At 41.0% G+C, this 19,789-nt stretch overlaps 2 protein-coding genes across 2 annotated transcripts; one reads left to right on the top strand and one right to left on the bottom strand.

Moving 5' to 3' along the window:
* Positions 1 to 238: 238 nt before the first annotated feature.
* On the bottom strand, positions 239 to 3,392 carry LOC115483197 (protein Spindly). Its single transcript, XM_030224411.1, has 6 exons — positions 2,770 to 3,392; positions 2,552 to 2,717; positions 2,279 to 2,494; positions 2,073 to 2,214; positions 1,824 to 1,922; positions 239 to 1,764 (listed from the first exon to the last, which is right to left on the bottom strand). Exons 1-6 carry the CDS (start codon positions 3,295 to 3,297, stop codon positions 693 to 695), a joined length of 2,223 nt encoding a protein of 740 aa, XP_030080271.1. The 5' UTR covers positions 3,298 to 3,392; the 3' UTR covers positions 239 to 692.
* Positions 3,393 to 3,787: 395 nt separating this feature from the next.
* Positions 3,788 to 6,996, top strand: LOC115483220 (intraflagellar transport protein 57 homolog). Its single transcript, XM_030224559.1, has 3 exons — positions 3,788 to 4,081; positions 4,139 to 4,907; positions 6,031 to 6,996. The coding sequence occupies exons 1-3, from the start codon at positions 3,788 to 3,790 to the stop codon at positions 6,174 to 6,176; spliced, it is 1,209 nt and encodes a 402-aa protein (XP_030080419.1). The 3' UTR covers positions 6,177 to 6,996.
* The last annotated feature ends 12,793 nt before the right edge of the window (positions 6,997 to 19,789 follow it).

Genomic DNA, 19,789 nt, shown 5'->3' on the forward strand with positions numbered 1-19,789 from the left:
GCAGATAAGTATTGACAATATACCAAAGCACATTGACAATATTATAAAGCACAGAATCGGAAGTTACAAATTTTTGTAGACTGACTTCTAACTGGAGCATAGAGTATCTTTACTCTGAAGGGGATCTCAAATAAGACAACATTTTATGTGACAATTGCAGTTTTCAATTTTTATACTGTAAACATGATTTTCATAAAATTCCCTCATATATTGATTAAGCCTATACACATTATCTGCTATGATTATTTATTATATATTATATATTATTATTATGAAGTTCTATTAATCATAATGCAGTTTAGTCCATAGCCTACTTGCACATTTTTATATAAACTTTAAAAATATTAGTTGATGTACAACATGCCGTAACTCAAGTCTGGGCTCCAGAAATATTATACAATGTTAATACATATTTGAAAACCTCGAATGGCTCTAAAATTGGGTTTAGCTTATATATAAATTTGTCATTTTGTTTATTTTATATTTTTCATAAGTCTGATTTATAGAAATTTTATTGTTCCAGGTTTGCATATACTATCTTGATGCCTGTTGCAGTAAGACTCCGAATGTGAATCTAGGATTGGCAAGAATTATTAAGTTTGTACGTCTCGTTGTTGTTTGGTGTGTAATTCATAGACTAAGTCTTAGTTTAATTAAAAATTGTATTTATAAATATGCATTTGCTTTTCACTTTATGAGCTTGCTGGCTTTTTGGATGCCACAACGATGCGTCGTATTATGCTCTGCGACTTTTTGACTGGCTTTATGTCCAGGATTTCAGGCTGAGCATTTTCCTTGCTGCACGTCGCTGGACTGCAAAGATCAGGAGACAGATTGTGCACAATGGGTGCGTTGCTGCTGAACTGCACATTCTTGTTGCTGTCTTCGGCAAACAAATCGCGTTTCTTTGTTAGTATAGAGCGCACTGGACAGAGGACGCTGGTCTCAGTGTCAATGGCACTAGACTTGACTCTAACTGGCGTGCCCTTGCGCAAGGGTTTAGCCTCACAAATTTCATGAAACTCAATGGGCTCTTCCTTGGTCCTAACTGGCGTACCCTTGCGCTGCGGCTTGGCAGGCGTGGGAACTTGCTCATGTTGGTCCTCATCAAACTCAGCTATAACCTGACTTAATTTGATAGGAGTGCCCTTGCGCTGAGGCTTGGCAGGCACAGAAAGCTCAGCCGGTGCTTGCAATGGTTCTGTTTCAGGTGACATAAGCTGCTGCTCACATTTAATTCGGATGTGTCCAATGGGTGGAGTGGACATTGTAAGTGATTGAGATGAGGAACTTAACGGTTCGATTGCATCCGATTCCTCTAGCTCAGTTTTGCATTGGACCTGATCTAGTTGTAGCTGTTCACCTGAGTTCTCTGTGGATGCCTGATCAATTACCTCATGCTTTATTTTAATTGGACAAGAGAGCGGTGCATATTTAATGGCAGAGCGCGACTCCGTCTCCGGCTCAGTTTTAAGTGGAGTGTCCAAGACAATGACATCCGTTTGCAGATTGACGCAAACTGCACGCGGCTTTAACGGCGTTTCCAATACAACGAGTTCAGCTTTTGTTGTCACGTTAACTGCATTCTCGCAGCCTAAAGGGGCGGCCGTGACGTTGACAATACGTGGCAAGGCAGCTTTAAGTTGAGCTTCCTTAATATCGAACTCCATGGCCTGCATGGGCTTGAAAGCAATCTTGTGCTCCATCAGCAGATTTTCGCGATCAATCAACACACAGCGTGACTTCAGCGATTCAAAGCGCCAACTGAACAATAAAGACAAATAGGTTTAAAACAGCTTAAAATGCGAATTATTTGAACTGACCGTGCCATGTCCTGTTGCATATTGCGCAACTGTTCCTCGAGCGTGGCATTTTGGATGTGCATACTGCGCAGTTGGGTCTTCAGCTCGTCCGTTTCGCGTCTAAATGGAATGGGAATGTTGTGAACTAAATCTAAACGCAGCCTAACTTAACGGGCAAATCACAATAAAAACAATCTGTAGCTGGTAAAGCTAAGCAAATGATTGCAAAGCTTTGCCACAACATGGCCCAAGCGTTCGGCCAGCTCATACTTGCAGAAATCCAGCATAGAATCTAGCCAAGTCACTGATTTTTGGCTGGCCAATTCGCGCAGACGCTCCTGCAGCTCATTCAAATTGCACTCCAGTTTGGCATTTTGCTGCAACAGCTTGCGAATGCGTTCATTGAGCTTATCTACAAAATGGATCAGAATAAGTTAAGAAAGTTCTACAGCAGAGTTCCCCGAGCCAGTACTCACTCTGGTAGGTTTTGTCGGCGCTGCAGAAGATTGTGCTGCATGCTTGAAGCTCCGTGTGCATGGCTATGTTCTCACGTTTAAGACGATGTATTTCAAATTTACTCTCGTTGAATATCTTCTTCATATCCAAATAGCTCTTCTTTTGGGCAGCTAGTAAGTGCTTCATCACCTGTCGTTGATCATCTACCTCCGCAAACAGTGAATTTCCTTTGCGTTCTGCAAGTTTATTGCATTCAAGATAAAGTTATAAAGATTTCGACTTGTATACTCAACCATTGTGTTCTGGGGCACTGCTCAGCAGGGCTATTTTGGCATTAGCATCCACCAGCTGCTCCTGAGTGCTCTCCAACACCTGAAACTTCTCCTCCAGCTCATCTCGTTTGCTGCGCAGATTTTGCTCCAGGCAATCGATTTGATCTTTTAATATCTCAATGGTTTTCTGTGCAGATAATAAGATTATACCAATAGGATGATACATTAAAGATACTCACCTCTTGCTCGGCGAGGGCAAAGGTATTTTTCACATTGCCCTCCTCATATTCAGCCAATTTTTGCATTAGCTCTGCATTCTCCAATTCCATTCCATTTAAACGTGATATGATTTCATCGTCTACACTGCTCGTTTTCACCATAGCAGACGATTCCAGATCGCGCACTGCGTTCTCCAGCTTCGCCTTGAGGCTGACTGTCTCCTCGACTTTCGCATCGTAGTCCTGTTGTAAGGTTTCATGTTCCAGTTGTAGATTTCTGTGTTTGCGTCGGAGATCTTCCAATTCTTGTTGCACACGCGCATCTGTGTTAGGACACGACGCTTGCGCCTGGGCGTTTAGATGTTCCAGCTCCTGCGTTAAATATTTTTCTGCCGCCAAAGATGTGTCCAGGCTTCGTTTGAGCTCGTGTATTCGCTGGGCATCCTCCTCACTGCGTTCTTTCAGTTGCTCATGACGCTCATGCAATATTTTGTATTCTTCGACTATGTCTTCTATGGTCAAAGCATTTAAATCTAAGTTATTGTACATTTTAAAAACAATACTCGGGTCGTTTTTTCTGTAGGGCGACAAAATTTTGAATCAATTGTGCAAAAGCGACGCTACAGCAGTGCTGCTAGACAATATATATCGATATTATTTTTAGATATATATTGAGAGAATGTGTCATCCCAATCGATACTATCCTAGACAAATCGATAGCTATAATGTGTTAGCTAGTTCATGTGAATGGCAACTTTTATTGGCGCCATCTGTTGAGTATTCATTAGGCGCCAAATCAAAATTGATTAATTTTTAATACAATTTAATTGTTTAATACAATTTAATACAATTTAATTTATTTAATTAAGTTTATAATTTATGCTTATGGAGAATAGTTTAAAGTCTTAAGTACAAATGTTAAGTGTTGTATTATACGCATATGCGATGCTTTTTGTTTGGCTACTGGTTGCCATGGAAATGAACAAACACAAATAAAAAGGTTATAATATTTTCATTCTGAAAAAAGAGCTTCAACAAAATGCAAGAGGAGGCCGCTGATAAAACGCAACAGTTGCAAAACTTTCAATCAGATGACTTGCTGGAAAAGCTGAAGCTGCTCAACTATGAGAAGCATCTGCTCAGGGAATACAAGTTGAAGCCGCTGTCGCGCTTTTATTTCGTGAAGGCAACAAATCCGGGAGAGCAATTCTTTATGTTTACGCTGATCTGCTGGTGGCTGTGCAGGAAGCTGGGCAAGGAAATGGAGCGGCCGCAGGAGCACGATGATCCCAATACGGTGATCGCCAAGATAATGCAAATGCTGGAGGAAATCGTAAGTTCGTAGAGCTAACTGAAGGTTCAGGCAACTGAAGTAGTCGCATCCTTGCAGGATGTGCCAGTGGACTTTGCTCCCAATAAGCTTATACGTGGCGCTGGTCCCGTTTGCCTTATGGTGCTCGATTCGTTGGCCACGCAGGCGGTGAAAGTGACGCAAGTCAACTATCAACGCCTGCACATAGCCCAGGAGGAGGAGTTTGTGGGCGACTACTTGGAGGACAATGCAGAGATCATATTGGAGAAGTTGGAGGATGAGCAAAATGCGGCCGCCCTCAGCGACGACAGCGATCTCGAGCTGGAGGCGCATAATTTCAAGCAGGTCAACTGGCTCAACCGCCAGAAGCGTGCCCTGGGCGCGCTGCCAGCCAGCGCGACGGACGAGCAAAACCGCGAGCTGGACGCTCGCCTCAGCGATCATCAGGAGTGGCGCTTGGAGCTGGAGCGCGTGCTGCAGCAGCTAAAGGTATTCGTCAAGGCCGATGCCCGCGACTGGCGCACCCACATCAGTCAGATGGAGACCCTCAACACGGGCATCGCCAACGTGGCCGAGTCGACGCAGGCGCAGCTCAAGAAGCTGCACAGCGAGTTCACCTTCAGCATGGAGAAGATCGAGAGCAGGGAGAAGCACTTGAATAACGAGCTCCAGCCGCTCATCCAGCAGTACAAGGAGCTCTCCATTGAGCTATCCACGGTGCAGTACGCGCAGGCCCAGGTCCAAGCCGAGGCCGAGAAGCAGATGAACCAGCTCAGCGAGGTGATGGCCGAGCAGGAGCTCAAGAAGCAGGAAATGGAGCGACGCGGTCAAGTCATGTCCGATGGCAGTGAGTATGCCAAGCAAGCGAGGAATATGATGAACATAGTCAAGATCTGTTTAGTTCGACTGACTGCGATGGTGTTTTTATAAAAGTCTTTCATTTGTTATTTTTATTAATTTCATTTTTCACTCAGATATTCATTATAAATAATAATTTGTATAATTTTTAATTTTATTATTTACTTTCTTTTAATCTATTTTTATTGTTCTTATTTATTATATTTAAATTCAATATAATTTTTATTAATATTTACTTTTTATTTAAGTAGCAATTTATTAATTATTAATTATTATTATTATTAGCTACCTAGACTTAATTTGCTTTATTATGAAAGGTTTCTTATTTTCTACTTTTATTTATTATTATTTTTTTATTAAATTAAATTTGTATTTAGATTAAATATTTAAAAATTATATAAGTTATTTTTATTTATTTTTTATTTTAATGAAATAATATTTTTATTAATTTTATTAATTTAATTTATTAATTTTTGACAAGTTAAAGTAAGTTTTAATTTAATTTATTTTTAGTTTTATATATTCCCTGCAGACCATCTCCCTCTCCCTCACACTCTTACTATATTTGTCCAACATCTGAGCTCGCCCTCTCTCTTTCTCGCTCAATCTCTCCGTCTAGCCTTGTGCTTCGTCTCCAGCATATTCTACTCAATTCCCCACACTCCTTCTCACCCTCTATTGCTTTCTCTCTCTCCATCTCCCTTCATTTTAAATTGTCAAAAAAAAACCTTGAGTGTGCAGAGGAAATACAAGGAAGCTGAGAGAACTTGGAGTAATTAATTTGAAAAGTAAAGTCAACATTTTAGACTTTACTTTTCAAATGAATTACTCCAAGTTCTCTCAGCTTACTTGTATTTCCTCTGCACACTCAGAGTTGCAATAATTCGTGATTCATTATTATTTATAGCATAGAATAGAAGATATCCAATCAACTAACTGGAACACAATTTATTACTCATTGCTTAATGAATTCACATATGTTCGGCGTAGCTCTTCCATTCCGCAGGTTCTGCTAAAAGTCAATTGTGATTCATAGCATATTTCGCTGACTCTGACGCTGTTATCAAAGTTCGGGAATATTGCGTCATGTGATTCGATCTCTGTCTTTGCAGGTTCCGTGCAGCAGATAAAGAAGTCGATTGCCAAGCTAAAGGATGACATTGCCCAGTTGAATCTGGAGGTGGCCTTGCTGGTGCATGCCTACGACCAGGAGACAGTGCGTCAAGCGCTCGACCCTGCCGACCAGGCAAACAACTGATAAGCGAGGGAGTCCTCTCGGTATTTAGCATACGAACGCGATCGTCGACCCGGGCACATTTCACACTTGGCCATAGGTGCGTTGTTGCTGGCCTTGTTTACACCGATCGATGGCTATCGATGGGGGCAGCAACAACAGGCCAGACCACCGGCGTTGCTCCGCCCCGTCGAACGTTGTTTGATTTGATTGCTGCAGTGCAGCTGATAAGCTTTGTAATTGGTTGCTAAGCCAATAGGGCGGTCAATTATCACCTCTTTGTTATCTACGCTCGCACACACACACACACACACACGTACGCGTGTCCTGCGCTTGATCAGATAAGCAGCCACGTCGCACTTAGATGAGAGGATGCCGCAACTACCACATAACCACGAACCCAACCGCGAACCTAACCAAACCAATCCGAAACCAAAGCAAACCTAAGACGCAACCGCGAAACCGCTTGCCCGTCCGTAGGTGTTGCTACCCTCTCCTCTCTCATCTCGCCTCTCTCTCTCTCTCTCTCAGCCTCTCCCTGCATCGTCCTCTCTCCCTCTGCTCGCCGCGCACGCGCAAACGCTTTGTTTGCCCACTTGGCCAGCTTATCAGCCCAATTCCTAATTCCCAATTGCTCAGGTCCCGGCGATGCGCAACTTGTTGTGATTTGCGCTGTGGCTGGCCAAAGGTGCTAAAAGGTTTTCCCAAAACACAACACACGCACATACACAACAACAACAACAACAGTCACAGCAACACAGCTTGGCAACTGCCCAGGACATTGCTTTGCACGTGCTCAGGGTTTTTCCAACATCCTTCAGAATGTAACCGCATGTTTAGCCAAATAAACCCAATGTTTAAGTACTATAAACATATATCTATATGTATATATCTATATATATTAAATTTCTTACTGTTTTATAAATATTTGTGGAATTAAATATCAAAGAAAAATCTATGACAAAATTTATTTAATTAAACTAAAAATATTTGACTTTCCTGCCTGCTCGCCAACAACACAAAATACTTAACTGAAAACAACTGTTAAAATGTTAAGCTGAAATTAATACAAATGAAAACATTTTATGAAGTTTATTAGTCAAGAATTTGATTAGGAAAAAGCGCATTAGAGCAATGATAAAATCAGAAAAATTCTCTTAAAGCAAAAAATCGGGAAAAATCTAATTTCATTATTAGCAAAAGTCAAATTTTTTCTCATCTGCTGAATTTCATTCATTTCTGTTAGCCATTTTATAATTTTATATTAATTGTATTTTCACATGTTTTCATTAATGTTTTTGGTTCAAGTGAGCCATTGAAGCACAATTCGAGCTGGGCTAAAAGGCAAATCATAGCGCGTTAAACTTGACTAGAGAACATAAGTATCTTGGGCTGAAAGGGTCTGCTATATTGCCAATATATAATTTATATAATATATTATATATATATTTATATAATTTAATTAAAATAAGCTGTAATTTTTCTTTATAATTTCTTATAAATTGTTTCAATTGCATTTCGCAATGGCTGTTTGTTAAGCTACTCGCTTAAGGCTACATGATCTCACTTCACTCACCTAGTATTATGGCTTATCATGTATATATATCTCTCACGGCAATTTTTTACTTTAAATGGAACAATTTTTAATTTTATAAATTTCGAAATATTTTTATATTTAGGTAATACATATTTTAATTATGGAATTATTGCCAAAATAAAACGATTTATCAACAGCTAAATAGAAATTGTGAAGGTATAGATATATATATATTATATGTTATTAATATATAATATTTATATAAAATTAGGCATCATATATTTAATATAATTAAATCAATTCAATTCACATTTATTTGCGCGTTCTTAAATTTTGACAGTTTTAGAAATATATTTGAAATTTACTCTCTGATCAAATTGATATGAATGCAAAAAAGAATATAAAAAAACTAATTCAAATGCATGCAAATTCATTGTAAATATTTTTTAAATATTTTAAAAATATATCAAATTAATGAAAAATAGGAATTTAAATGAAAAACTTGATAAGTTTGTCAATCACAATTTAAATAAATATTTTAGATTTTCCTAAATGCTTATAGCTCGCTCTCTCTAGCTGCAGCATCCCACACATCATCTCTCTCTCTTTCTCTCCTGCTCCCATTCTCTCCCTCTCTTTCTTGCAGCCTGTTGCTCCATCTCTGTCTGGCTATGGGCATGCAAAATAGAGCAAGTCAAAAGTCATTTTGTGGCTCTTTTCGCTTTGCTTTGGCATAAATTGCATTATTTTTTTTTTTTTTTTCGTTTTTATTTCTTTATTTTGTTGCAGCTTATTGTCTTAGACTCTATAGCGCATTTAGCTCTAAACCTTAACTAATGGGAGGGCAGATATGCCAATTATTCTGCACTTGTAGCTACTATCTTAATTAGTTCTAATATTGTCTAGAGGATGCAATCTCTTCAGTCTTCGCCTATTGTTGTTTATAGCCAGGTTGCTTGCGAGATGGTTAGGATGCGCTGCAAGTCTGTCCGCGTATCTTGAACTGTGTCGCCCAATGAGTTCAGCAACTGTGGGAATTGCTAAATCCCTATGTAAGACTGAGTTTCTTACAAACCAGCTGGCTCCAGTCCATCTGCGTAGTGCTTTATTCTGCAGGGTCTGAATTTTGTTCCTTGTAGTCTTCGCCGAGGAGCCCCATAGAGAGATACCATATACGAAGGTTGGGACAACTATTGCCTTGTAGATGGCGGCCTTGCTGCTGTAAGACAACTTGCTTGAAGCTCTCAGCATCCAGTCGAGGGTTTTTAGCTTGCTTTTGCATTTTGAGGTTACTTGACTTATGTGCGCTTTAAAAGTCAGCCTTCTGTCAAGAGTGATACCAAGGTACTTTACTTTTGAGGCTTTGGGAATAGTGGGCCCCAATGCAACGCTTGGGCAATCTCCTCTTCTAGTGGCGAAGGTAGTATGTACAGACTTTTGTGCATTAATGGTGATACACCACCGTTTTGCCCAGCGTCCGAAAGAGTCCAGATATTTTTGTAGTGAGTCTGAAGCTTCTTGCGCAGATACGTGACGTGATAAGATGGCGGTGTCATCTGCATAGGTCGCTATGAGTACTGCATCTGTACTTCCTATATTTGGCTCGGGAGTTGGCATATCTCCTGTGAATAAAGTATAAAGTGTTGGGCCTAGAACACTACCCTGTGGTACTCCAGCCATAATTGGTCTAGTCAAGGATACTGTTTGCCCCCTTGACACTTGGAAGGTTCTTCCAATAAGGTATGAGGATAGCAACGCGAAAAATGGGGCTGGAAGGGTGGTCCTCACTTTCTGCAGCAGTCCCAGGTGCCAAACTCGATCAAACGCCTGTTTGATGTCTAAAAAGACGGCAGAGCAGTACATCTTTTCTTCAAAGGCTCCAAGGATATGGTGCACAACTCTGTGAACCTGTTCCGGTGTTCCATGCTGTCTCCTGAAGCCAAACTGATGGTTTGGAATGGCCTCCTGGCGTCCCAGATGTGTCAGTACTCGTTCCAGAAATATTCTTTCGAATATTTTGGAGAGTACTGGCAACAGGCTAATTGGTCTGTACGACTCAATTTCTCCCACGGGTTTGCCAGGCTTAGGAATCATCACAATCACGGCGCGCTTCCAGCAGGCTGGAAAGTGCCGGATGCGGAGCATGGCGTTGTACACCATAGTTATGTAGTCTATGGTGGAGTCAGGCAGTGCTCTAAGGACTCTGCCGTTTATTAGATCATATCCAGGGGATTTTTTTGCCTTCACTCTTCTGATGTGTTCAAGAACCTCTTCTTTTGTACATCCAGTTATCTGGTCTTCAGCTGGGAGGGGCGAGAGAACGATGTCTTCTGTTGCTTCGATTTCTGAGGCCTCTGCGGTAATCACCGGCGTGAATTGGTCTTGAAGGTGGTTTGCAAAAGCCTCAGCTTGAGCTTCGTCTCCAATGTGCCAGGAACCAGAAATGCTCCGAATGGGATGACGTCGTATTGGCTGCCGTTTGAGCTTTCTTGTAAATTTCCATAATTGAAACTCTGCGTCAGTGGGCGATTCAGCTCGTACCAGCGCATCGCTGATACACCTCTTTTGAAGCAGGGCGAGAGCAGCTTTAAGATGCCTCGTGGCTTCGTTGTACATGGATTTGGCATCAGGCGTGCGTAATCTTAACCAGCGTCTCCTGGCCCATCTTTTGTGTATTAGTAGGTGTTGGGCCTCCAAGGTGAGGGGGATGTTGTACGGAGACTGTTGTCTTGTTTGGCAAGATGGTGGGGCGGCTTGGTGCGCAGCTTTGACTATTTCTTCCTGCAGTTTGTTTGCTGCGTAGTCCACGTCTTCAGGAGTGTTAAGTTCCATTTCTATGTGCAAAGAGTAATGGAGCTCGCGCCTAAAGACTCCTAAATCTGATCCTGCTGGCAGTAGTTGTTTCCTAATGGGCAAGGGCTGTGGCTGCGCGTGGATTGTGACTATTAGTGGCAGGTGGTCAGAGGATAGGTCCAAGGATTCTTCAATGGTCAATTGCCGGTCACAGATGCCTTTGTAGACAGCGAAGTCGATTGCCGAGGGCCTGTGTCCATTAATTGGGTAACGGGTGGGGGCTCCAGTCGCCAATATGCTGAATTGTAAGTTTTGAATCGCCTCAAATATGACTTCTCCGCGACGATTCGCACTATTGCTTCCCCAAAATGGGTGCCATCCATTCCAGTCGCCGCCGATGAGGGTCTTATTCAACCTTTGGCCTAGAACCTGTTCCATGTGATGATCACACAGACCAGTGTTTGGCGGAAGATAAATTGACGCAACTTCGATCGCTCCAATAGACGTAGGCAGGGTGATGGCTGAGACCTGCATTGTTGCGTTGCAAATTGGCAGTAAAGGTGTATGCGGTATTGTTGCTCGTATGAGGATTGAGGATCCACCAAAGCAGTTTGCTCCTTCACCATGAGCCTGATAGTGTTCGTATCCGAAAATTTGTGTAGTGGGGCACTCATGAGTTTCTGTTATTAACATTATATCTATGTTTTCTTGTGAGAGAAACGCAGCCAGTTCCTGAGTCTTGTTTCTCAGGCCATTGGCGTTCCAGATACCCACACGTAAAGCCATTATTTGTAGGCAAGCTTGGTTATGATGGCCATTAAACTGTTTAGCATGGTTGCTTGTTGGGATTGTACTTCTCGCATCGCTTTGAGCTCGGCATTAATTGCGTCAAACTGACGTTGTTGTTGCTGAAGCATTTCAGTGAACAAAGTGTCACTTGTGGTATTCTTATTTGACGGTCCACCTCTAGCGGCCTGTGCGTAAGAAACACCACTAATAGGCGTTGCAAAGCTCGTGGCTTGGGTAATGCTCCGGGGCCTTGTAATTTCGGAAGCAGTACTCGGACCCGTAGACGGTGTTTGTGTGGGACTCCTTTTTTGTGCTGGGGATTGCAATTTGCGCAACCGCTTGTATACTTGGCAGCCCTTATAGTTGGCTGGGTGCTGTAACTCACAGTGCACACAAGTTGGTGCCTGGTCCTTTTCGCGGGTGCAGTCTTTGGATGCGTGTTTCCCGGCGCAACGCACACATCTGGGAGCTTTGTGGCAGTAGCGTTGTGTGTGTCCAAATTCTTGACAGCGATGGCATTGTGTCAGGTCGTTGTATCTTCTTGGCAGTTCCACTGTGCAGCGTTGCCTGCAGACAACTCGAATGTCCAAAATTTCTTTGTTGTTGGGGGCCTGAGCCACGTCAACAAAAAATATATTTAGCGGTGTTTTGTCCATACGGCTCAGTGGGTTGTGCACATTTGTAATTGTGTGGCCTTTGGTTTCCAATTCCTTTTTAATTAGTGTTGTATCAGTGCTGGAGTGAAGCCCTTTGAACACGACTCTATATGGTTTGTCCTCCTTAAGCTGGTAGCAGTGGAACTCCAATTCCAGCTTAGTAAAGTGGTCTATAACTCTGCGATAGTCCTCACTGCATTGGGTTAATACACCTATGTTATTCTTCTTTGGCTTAATTACGTATGATTTAGCATCAATTACTTTATCTATTATCTGTTGAAGTAGGGCCACAGACTTGATGTTTGGACACCATATGGGGGGCGGACGAGGTTTCGGAGTAGTTTGCTGGTCGGTCAATACTGGGGCTTCTGGAGCTACAGGTGATTCGCTGTAGTCTTCATCTTCTTCTACGAGCAGTGAAAATCGATTTTCTGATATTAATGCTGCATTGCTGGTGCTTGGTTCGTCGAAGATGAGCCTTTTCTTGATGGTTTTTGGTGAATTTGGCTGTTTACGTTTCGTGTTTTTGTTGTTAGTGATGCCTTGCACGGAGGCGATATCTATTTTTGAGTTTATTGGCATGATGGAGGCTTGCCTATTTGCCATCACAACGTTAAGCTGGGCTTGCATTTCTGCATTTACCTTTACAGCTGTAGCGAGGTTATTGACATTAGATGTCATCGCGGATTGTGCTTTTGAGTGCAGGCGCACTCGCGCCAAGCGACGAAATTTCGTAAATTGCAATTAAAGCAATTGAGTTACGCGGAAGCAAGCGATAAGAAAACGCTGCGTGTGCGGTTTTTGTTGCTGTTGCGTTGAAGAATGCACCGCAAAGTTCTATTTTTAGAACTCTGCAGCAGTAGAGCTTAAGCGAAGGCTGTTCGAATTCACGTCTTTACAGGTCGAACGACTGATCGCGATGAAATTGCATTATTATTAGGCTTATTTGATATGCGCCGACGACCAAAAAGCTGCAGTGAAATTGCAAAGCCAACAACAACAGCAGCAGCAACAACAACAAACAACTGACTGTAGCATTAAACTTGTTGTTGCTCCAAAAGCCAAAAGCAACTACTGTTCATTTCCCACGGTAGGATTCGGATGCCATTCCACTGAGTTGAGTGGCAGGCAACTCGCGACTCGCAACTCGCAACTCGCGACTCGCAGCTCGCAGCTCGCAGCTCACAGCTCGCTCTGGGGCTGGTTTTTGGCCAAAGCAACAACAGTTTCTCAATCTGAGTCTCTGTCTCAGTCTCAGTCTCAGTCTCGGTCTCGGGCTCAATCTCAGTCTCGAGTATCTCTTCGGCTCTCAGTGTCTGCGGAGTGGGAGGCAGCTCTTGGCAAGCAGCTGGATAAGAGCGAGTACGCGAGATGAGTTTCATTTTCTCATTGTTTGGCACGATCAACTTTGCAACAACAAGAGAAAACCTGTTGCCCGCTTCAGCCTTACGTTGAATGAACAAATTTGTGTTCAGCTTTTTGTCTTTTATTTTTATTTATTTTTTTTTTTGGTTTTAGCCTCTGGCTAAAAAGCATTTGCTGAGCATAAATCGTGATTTAGCCCAACAACAGCGAGAGAGCCAAAAGGTAAAAACCAAAAAAAAAAAAATAAGCAGAAGAAGCAGATAGCGACTCGAGTTGGGGCTAAGCTCAAACCCTATGCAACAGACGCCACCACCTACAAATCACCAAATTGCATTTCTTAGTCCACATTCAAGGCCTACATAGGGGTATTATTTATGCATCTAAAATTCATTCAGAAAACTCTTTTCGACTAAATTCATTGAGAATTCTTCGCTGGATTTTTTTTATTTGTTTATTTTCGATTGGGTTGGGTTTCGGTTCTTTGGGTTCGCGTTGTCAGCTTGTCAACGTTTCTGACCGCTCGCTGTGCTCGTTATCATCAGTGCCGCAATCCCAACCCGAATCTATCTATCTCTCTCACTCTCTCGCTCTCTCTCCCTTTCCATACACCCATCTCAGTCGAAACATCGATTTAAATGCAAATCAATGTAATAAAACATTTTTCCTCCCTCTCTCTCTGTCTCTCTCTCTCTCTCTCTTTCTGTAACTTTTTTGTTAGCGATATCAAATACGATTAATTTTAAATTCAATTTGTTTAAACTGAAAATGGAGATGGAGCTGTAGCTGTAGCCGTGGATGGGGCTGGTGCTCGCAGCTGATGACACCTACGCCCAGCCAACACCTCAGCTCAGCTCGACTCAGTTGTGTCTTGCTTTGCTCTCCAGAGTCGACTCTAAATCAACGGAAGTTCATGTGGCGCTTAGCACATGAAAATCGATCGTAAATCTTCTTTTCACAGCTTTCTAAAAAGATCAAAACATCGTTCAGCTCCAGCAATGCGGGGGATCGCCTTTTGCTGCAGCTCACCATGAAACTGTTGGCCATTCGAACAAACCTATCATTCGTATTACCCACAGAATGTATTTTATATAGCGATTGAAGTGTGCTGGAGCTGGATCAATTGGACCTTGGATACAACTACAACTAGAATTTGGTTAGATATATAATTATTACTCCCAACTAGATGAGTATTCCTGATCAGCAGCAACAGTAAAGTCCACATCTATATCTATATCTATATCTATATCTATATCTATATCTATATCTATATCTATATCTATAACTTTATCTATATCTATATCTATATCTATATCTAGATCTATTCTATATCTATATCTATATCTATATCTATATCTATATCTATATCTATATCTATATCTATATCTATATCTATATCTATATCTATATCTATATCTATATCTATATCTATATCTATATCTATATCTATATCTATATCTATATCTATATCAACAAAAGTTAACAAACAAAATCTTTTAATTTGAAAGTTTCTTCTGTTTTTTATGGCATATTCAATAAATTCAATAATCTTCCCTCATCCCAGTCACAACTTTTCTATGTTAAAGACTCCAAAGTATATAAGGCTCTATATCTCTAGAGTTATTCCAAGCAAAAAAACACAAATACAATAAATAAGCAATCATCATATGACTTTTTATACTTATATATACCTAGAGGAAAACTTCTCCCGTGTAGCAAGCGCAAAAGTCTCAAGAGGAATACAAACGACCAAGTCTTGCTTCCGATCATCAACAACTAATACAGTTTAATTTTATAAAAAATAAATTGAATTAAATTATATTATTTGTAAGGCATTAAAAGTCAATGCAATTAAAACAAAACGTGCCAAAGTCAGCAAATTCATCATAGTTATAATCTGCTTCAAATGCCTAAAAAACTATTTCTATTTCTTCATTCATTATAAATTTCTTAAAAGCATCTGAATATTTTTTATTTATTTAGAGTTTATTTTTATTTTATTTATATTTTCTTTATTTTATTTATTTTTAGTTTTATATAATAATAAACAGGCTACGGCGCTCGCAGCAGGCGATGACTTGACAAAAGCTGCTCGCAAATCGTTTGCACTGTGCGCAAAAGTATTAAATTTCATTAATTGCCAAAATTAATATAAAAAACAACAACAAAGTAAATGAAATAAAGAATGAGAAAAAAATAAAAAACATTTGTGAAAAATTAAAAATTCATACGGCAGCGATGCGGTCGCATAAATTTCAACACGGCCGAAGCTGCGGCGGGGTGGCGGCAAGGCTGCCAACAGCCAGATGTGAGGCTGAAGAGCAGAAGATGTGGGCGTCCCAGAGATATGTTGCTATATACACTATATAGAAACAATATACATATATATATGAAGGCTTCAAAACTGGAACGTTGTCAACAGCTGCTGCTGCTGCTGCTGCTGCTGACGAGGAGGATGACAAAGTTAGCTGCGATGATTGCCTCACGGTAGTTTGTGTTTCTGTTTCTGTTTCTGTGACAGAGTTGCCAGGCTGCCATTCAAGGTGTTTGGCCAAAACAAATGCTTGGCTGGCACTTAAAAAGCATGATTTATTTTCGCTTAGCTGCGCCGTGAATCCATCTGCATAAATTTGAATTATATACGATCGTAAATTTGTGCCTGCCCAAACCTGACAGATTGTATATATGTTTCTATTTTGGAACGAACAGTTAGCTTTGGCTGGTTGGCTGCCGTTATAGCGATACGATCCATCAATGAATTCGGAACTCAATGAACTCGTACTATGGCCAAGCAAACAACAACAACAACAACAACAAAAACTATCGCCCATAAAGCGCTATCGAGCGTCGATCGCCGATCACAGATCGTCGCACAGCCTCTCTGCGCGCTTCACATTTCGTATGCATTTTAGTTTGTATGTTAATTTTTATTATTATTATTTTTATTTTGTTGCCGTTGTTGCTGTTGTTGTCGCCTGGTTTCCAGTTTCAGTGTCTGTCCATTGTGTTTTATTTAATTTTAATTTTTATTTCGTAAATTTTAAATTTGTTGTCACTTCCGTAGGAGCGCAAAAGGTTTTTCCATTGTTCGTCCAATTCTGAATTCGAAATCGATTTCGTTTGTTTTTTATTATAATTGGGTGCGGTGCGGTAGTTTTTTTAAGTCTCCTCCCCTCTCTTTCCTACTCTCTCACTCTGCCTAATATATATCTTCTTTTTCTGAATCGCTGTCATTGTAGCGACAATTCAATAAACCCAAACCAAAACCAAAAAAAAATACTTTTTATGAATAGCTCGCTGCATATTTAAATAAATGTGTGTGTGCGTGTGTGTGTGTGGCGATTGTGTTTTTAGTCATACATAGAATATTAATAAAATTTATGGTTTATTTGGAATTTTCGTGGCTTATTAATTTGCCATAAAAACCTGGCGGGCAAAGTGTGTGGCAAAAGTTAAGTGGCAATCGGTGGCACCTAGACGCCGAGAAAGCGAAACACAGCTGACACACACACACACACACACACACACACATGTCTCAGCTTAGGCCTATTTCAAGATGAATCACAGCTTGTTAGCAAAGTTCACAGCTGAGTTACGTTGCTCTGTTTGAGTTTATTTAGGTTTTTCTACTCGGTTTTTTCGTTCACTCTTTGCACAGGTAACATTTTTTTGTAGCACATTGCTCAATTTCTATATATACTCTAATATATATACTTTTAGTTCATTAGCATAAAGCATGTATGTTCCTAAATTGTGCTTAGAGAGAGATTGCCTGGAGTTAGTCACGCAAATAGTAACAAGACTCGACCTGAATTATTCCGTACTGCATTTATTCTAAATGACAATAGTTTAGATTGCGCGCCGTGCTCTACTTATGGCTACCATAAATTGTAAATTGCATAAATTGTCTTAGCACGAGCATCCGGGTTCGACTGCCAGGCCAGCTTATGCATATACTACTCTCTTGGCTAAAGGTCTTTAGCTGTCAGTGCTACTTGAAAATAGTTTGGTTAGTGTATGTCATATCATATTCATTTGTAATATGACTAATGATAATAATACAAATATTTCTACAATATTAATTAAAAACCTTATTTTAGCAGTAGTCCAAAATGCTTTATTTAGCGTCAGTCAGCTCTGTCGCTCAATCTTTCTTGGGCCTGTCACTGTGGCACTGAGCTTGGTCTTTATCCTGTATTAACCTTCAAGGTTCAGTCCTTCTTTGTGCTCTAGCAATGCAATGCAATGTCCTTAGTGATCCAGCACTCAGCTTACAGCTTTTCCGTCGCAATTGCTTTTCAGCAAAGTCAAAACCTCATTTTCATCTGGATCTTAATATGAATCGAATTCAACTTCACACAAAAATATCCAATTTTATTTACTTGCTTCTGCTGCTCTGAAGCACAAAAGATATAAATAAATAATAATAAAATTTATATTCATTAGTTATTTTAAGGCTCAATAATGCCTTAAACAAAACTTTTGTATATAAAATCGTATTTTCTATATGCTAAAGAGAAATGATTTAGTAGAGTTATTGATTTTGTTATATGTATTCAGTAAAGGCGAAAGAGACATTTCATCATATATTTGGTGTAAGAATAAAGTTCTGAAATGTAGTTTTCATATAAGCAAATCTTTTGTTTTCATTGCTGAATTCATTACAACTTTAAAGAGAAACTTTCTATGGGCTTTTGCCACAGGTCTGAGTCTCTGTCCGATCCTTCGGCTTAATTGTTTGTTTATGCACTTTAAATTTCAACAGCTGTCAATATAAAGTCGGTTATGTACTTGCAGGGGCAGCTACATAAGGCATTGCCACATGGCAAGCGAGAAAATCAATTTGGGTATCGGCTGATTGGAAATATGCAAATGCGGAGCCAAAAATGCGGAATGAAGCCATCAAAATCGAATTGAAGTTGAGTTTCGGAAACGCTGCCTTAAATATGGCAAAGTCTCAGCTGTGCTGCGCCTCACAAGGAGAAGCAATTTGAGCATTCTCTTCTTCTTCGCTTGTTTTTAAACTTTATTGATGCTTCATGTCAATTCGCCAGCTTCGCAAAGCGAAAACTTAATTAAAAAATCCAGCGGCTGGCAAACGGGGGAGAAAAAAAGACAATAAGAAGAGGCAATCCTTTTTGGGGCCACTTAATTAAAATCACAAAAGGCGCAGAGTTATGTAAAATTAACGAATTTTTTGTATATATTTTATTTGATCTTTTTGTTGCTGGGCTTTTGTTGTTGTTTTTGTGAATATTTGTGAATGGAGCGTTTGTTTCATTCAGCAGCAGCAGCGGCATCAGCAGAAGATGAGGCGCAGAAAATGAAAGGCAATCAGTTAGAGCAGGCCGAAAGCAAGAGATAAACAGACAATAAATATGAGGTCGGCCCTTTTGCGGCGCATTACAAAATGTATTTTGGTATTTTTTCTTCTTTCTTGTATTTCTTCATGTTATTTGTTGTTTGCGGGGCACAAAGAGGCCACACAGCGACAGCGGTTAAAGAAAAACGCATTTCAAGAGTTTCCCATGGAGGTATACACACACAGGCAGACACACACACGCATACAAAATGGAGCCGCAACAGTTAACAAAGTTGGCAGCGCAGTCAATGCGGCGTATGCGTAATACGGCTGCTTGCTGCTCTGCCACTGGTTTTCAGCACTCACGCATACACACAAAGTCACACGCACATGCACACACTGACGCATGCGAGCGAGAGATAGCCGAGAAACGGGTTAAGGGCAGGCAACTGACAGTTGAGCGCCAGCAGCGACGCAAACGCTGCTGCCATTGGCCGCCCAAAAGCGCCACAAGGCAACGCCCACTTAACAACTGAGCATACGTTTGCCTGTGTGTGTGTGTGAGTGTGCAAGTGTGTGTGTGTGTGTAAAAGAAAGTTGGTTGCGTTGCACAGCAGCTAGATGACAGCCGACAGCTGCATAACAGAGATGGAACTACGTAAGAGTATATAGTAGAGCTCAAGCCAGAGCGAGATAGAAGAAAGGAAAGAGAGCGCTTTTTGGGGCTACTGCTACTGCTCTTTGGCATATAATTTGTGTGTTTGCGCACGCTCTTAATTAAAACGTAAGTTTTTCTGGTGAACGTGGGCGCATTTAGGCTTAATTAACAGGCCAGCACGCACGCACGTAACGCCCCAGCGTAGCGCTCACCAAAAAAACTTAACTCACCTGCTTTGCTCTCGGATACACACACACACTCACAGGGGCACACGCATACAGTGTCACTCCGCGCTCTCATCCAATCAGAGCACGGTGCGCTCACTCAAACTCGTTTTTGCGCTCAATTGTGCTAGAGCGAGACAGTGCAGAGACAATTGAATGCAAGCAGCGAACAGCAAGCAGCACCACCACCAGCAGAAGCAGCAGCAGCAGCAGAAGCTGTTTTATGCTCTTGTTGTTGTTGTTGCGCCGCTCAACTGTTTCAACACAGGCAGCTGTTAAACCCATCAAGCTGAAGTTTCGATCGTAACTTTGCAGT

This window comes from Drosophila hydei, unplaced genomic scaffold (genome assembly GCF_003285905.1).
Source record: "Drosophila hydei strain 15085-1641.00,03,60 unplaced genomic scaffold, DhydRS2 tig00008114-arrow-pilon, whole genome shotgun sequence".
Classification (NCBI taxonomy): Eukaryota; Metazoa; Arthropoda; class Insecta; order Diptera; family Drosophilidae; genus Drosophila; species Drosophila hydei.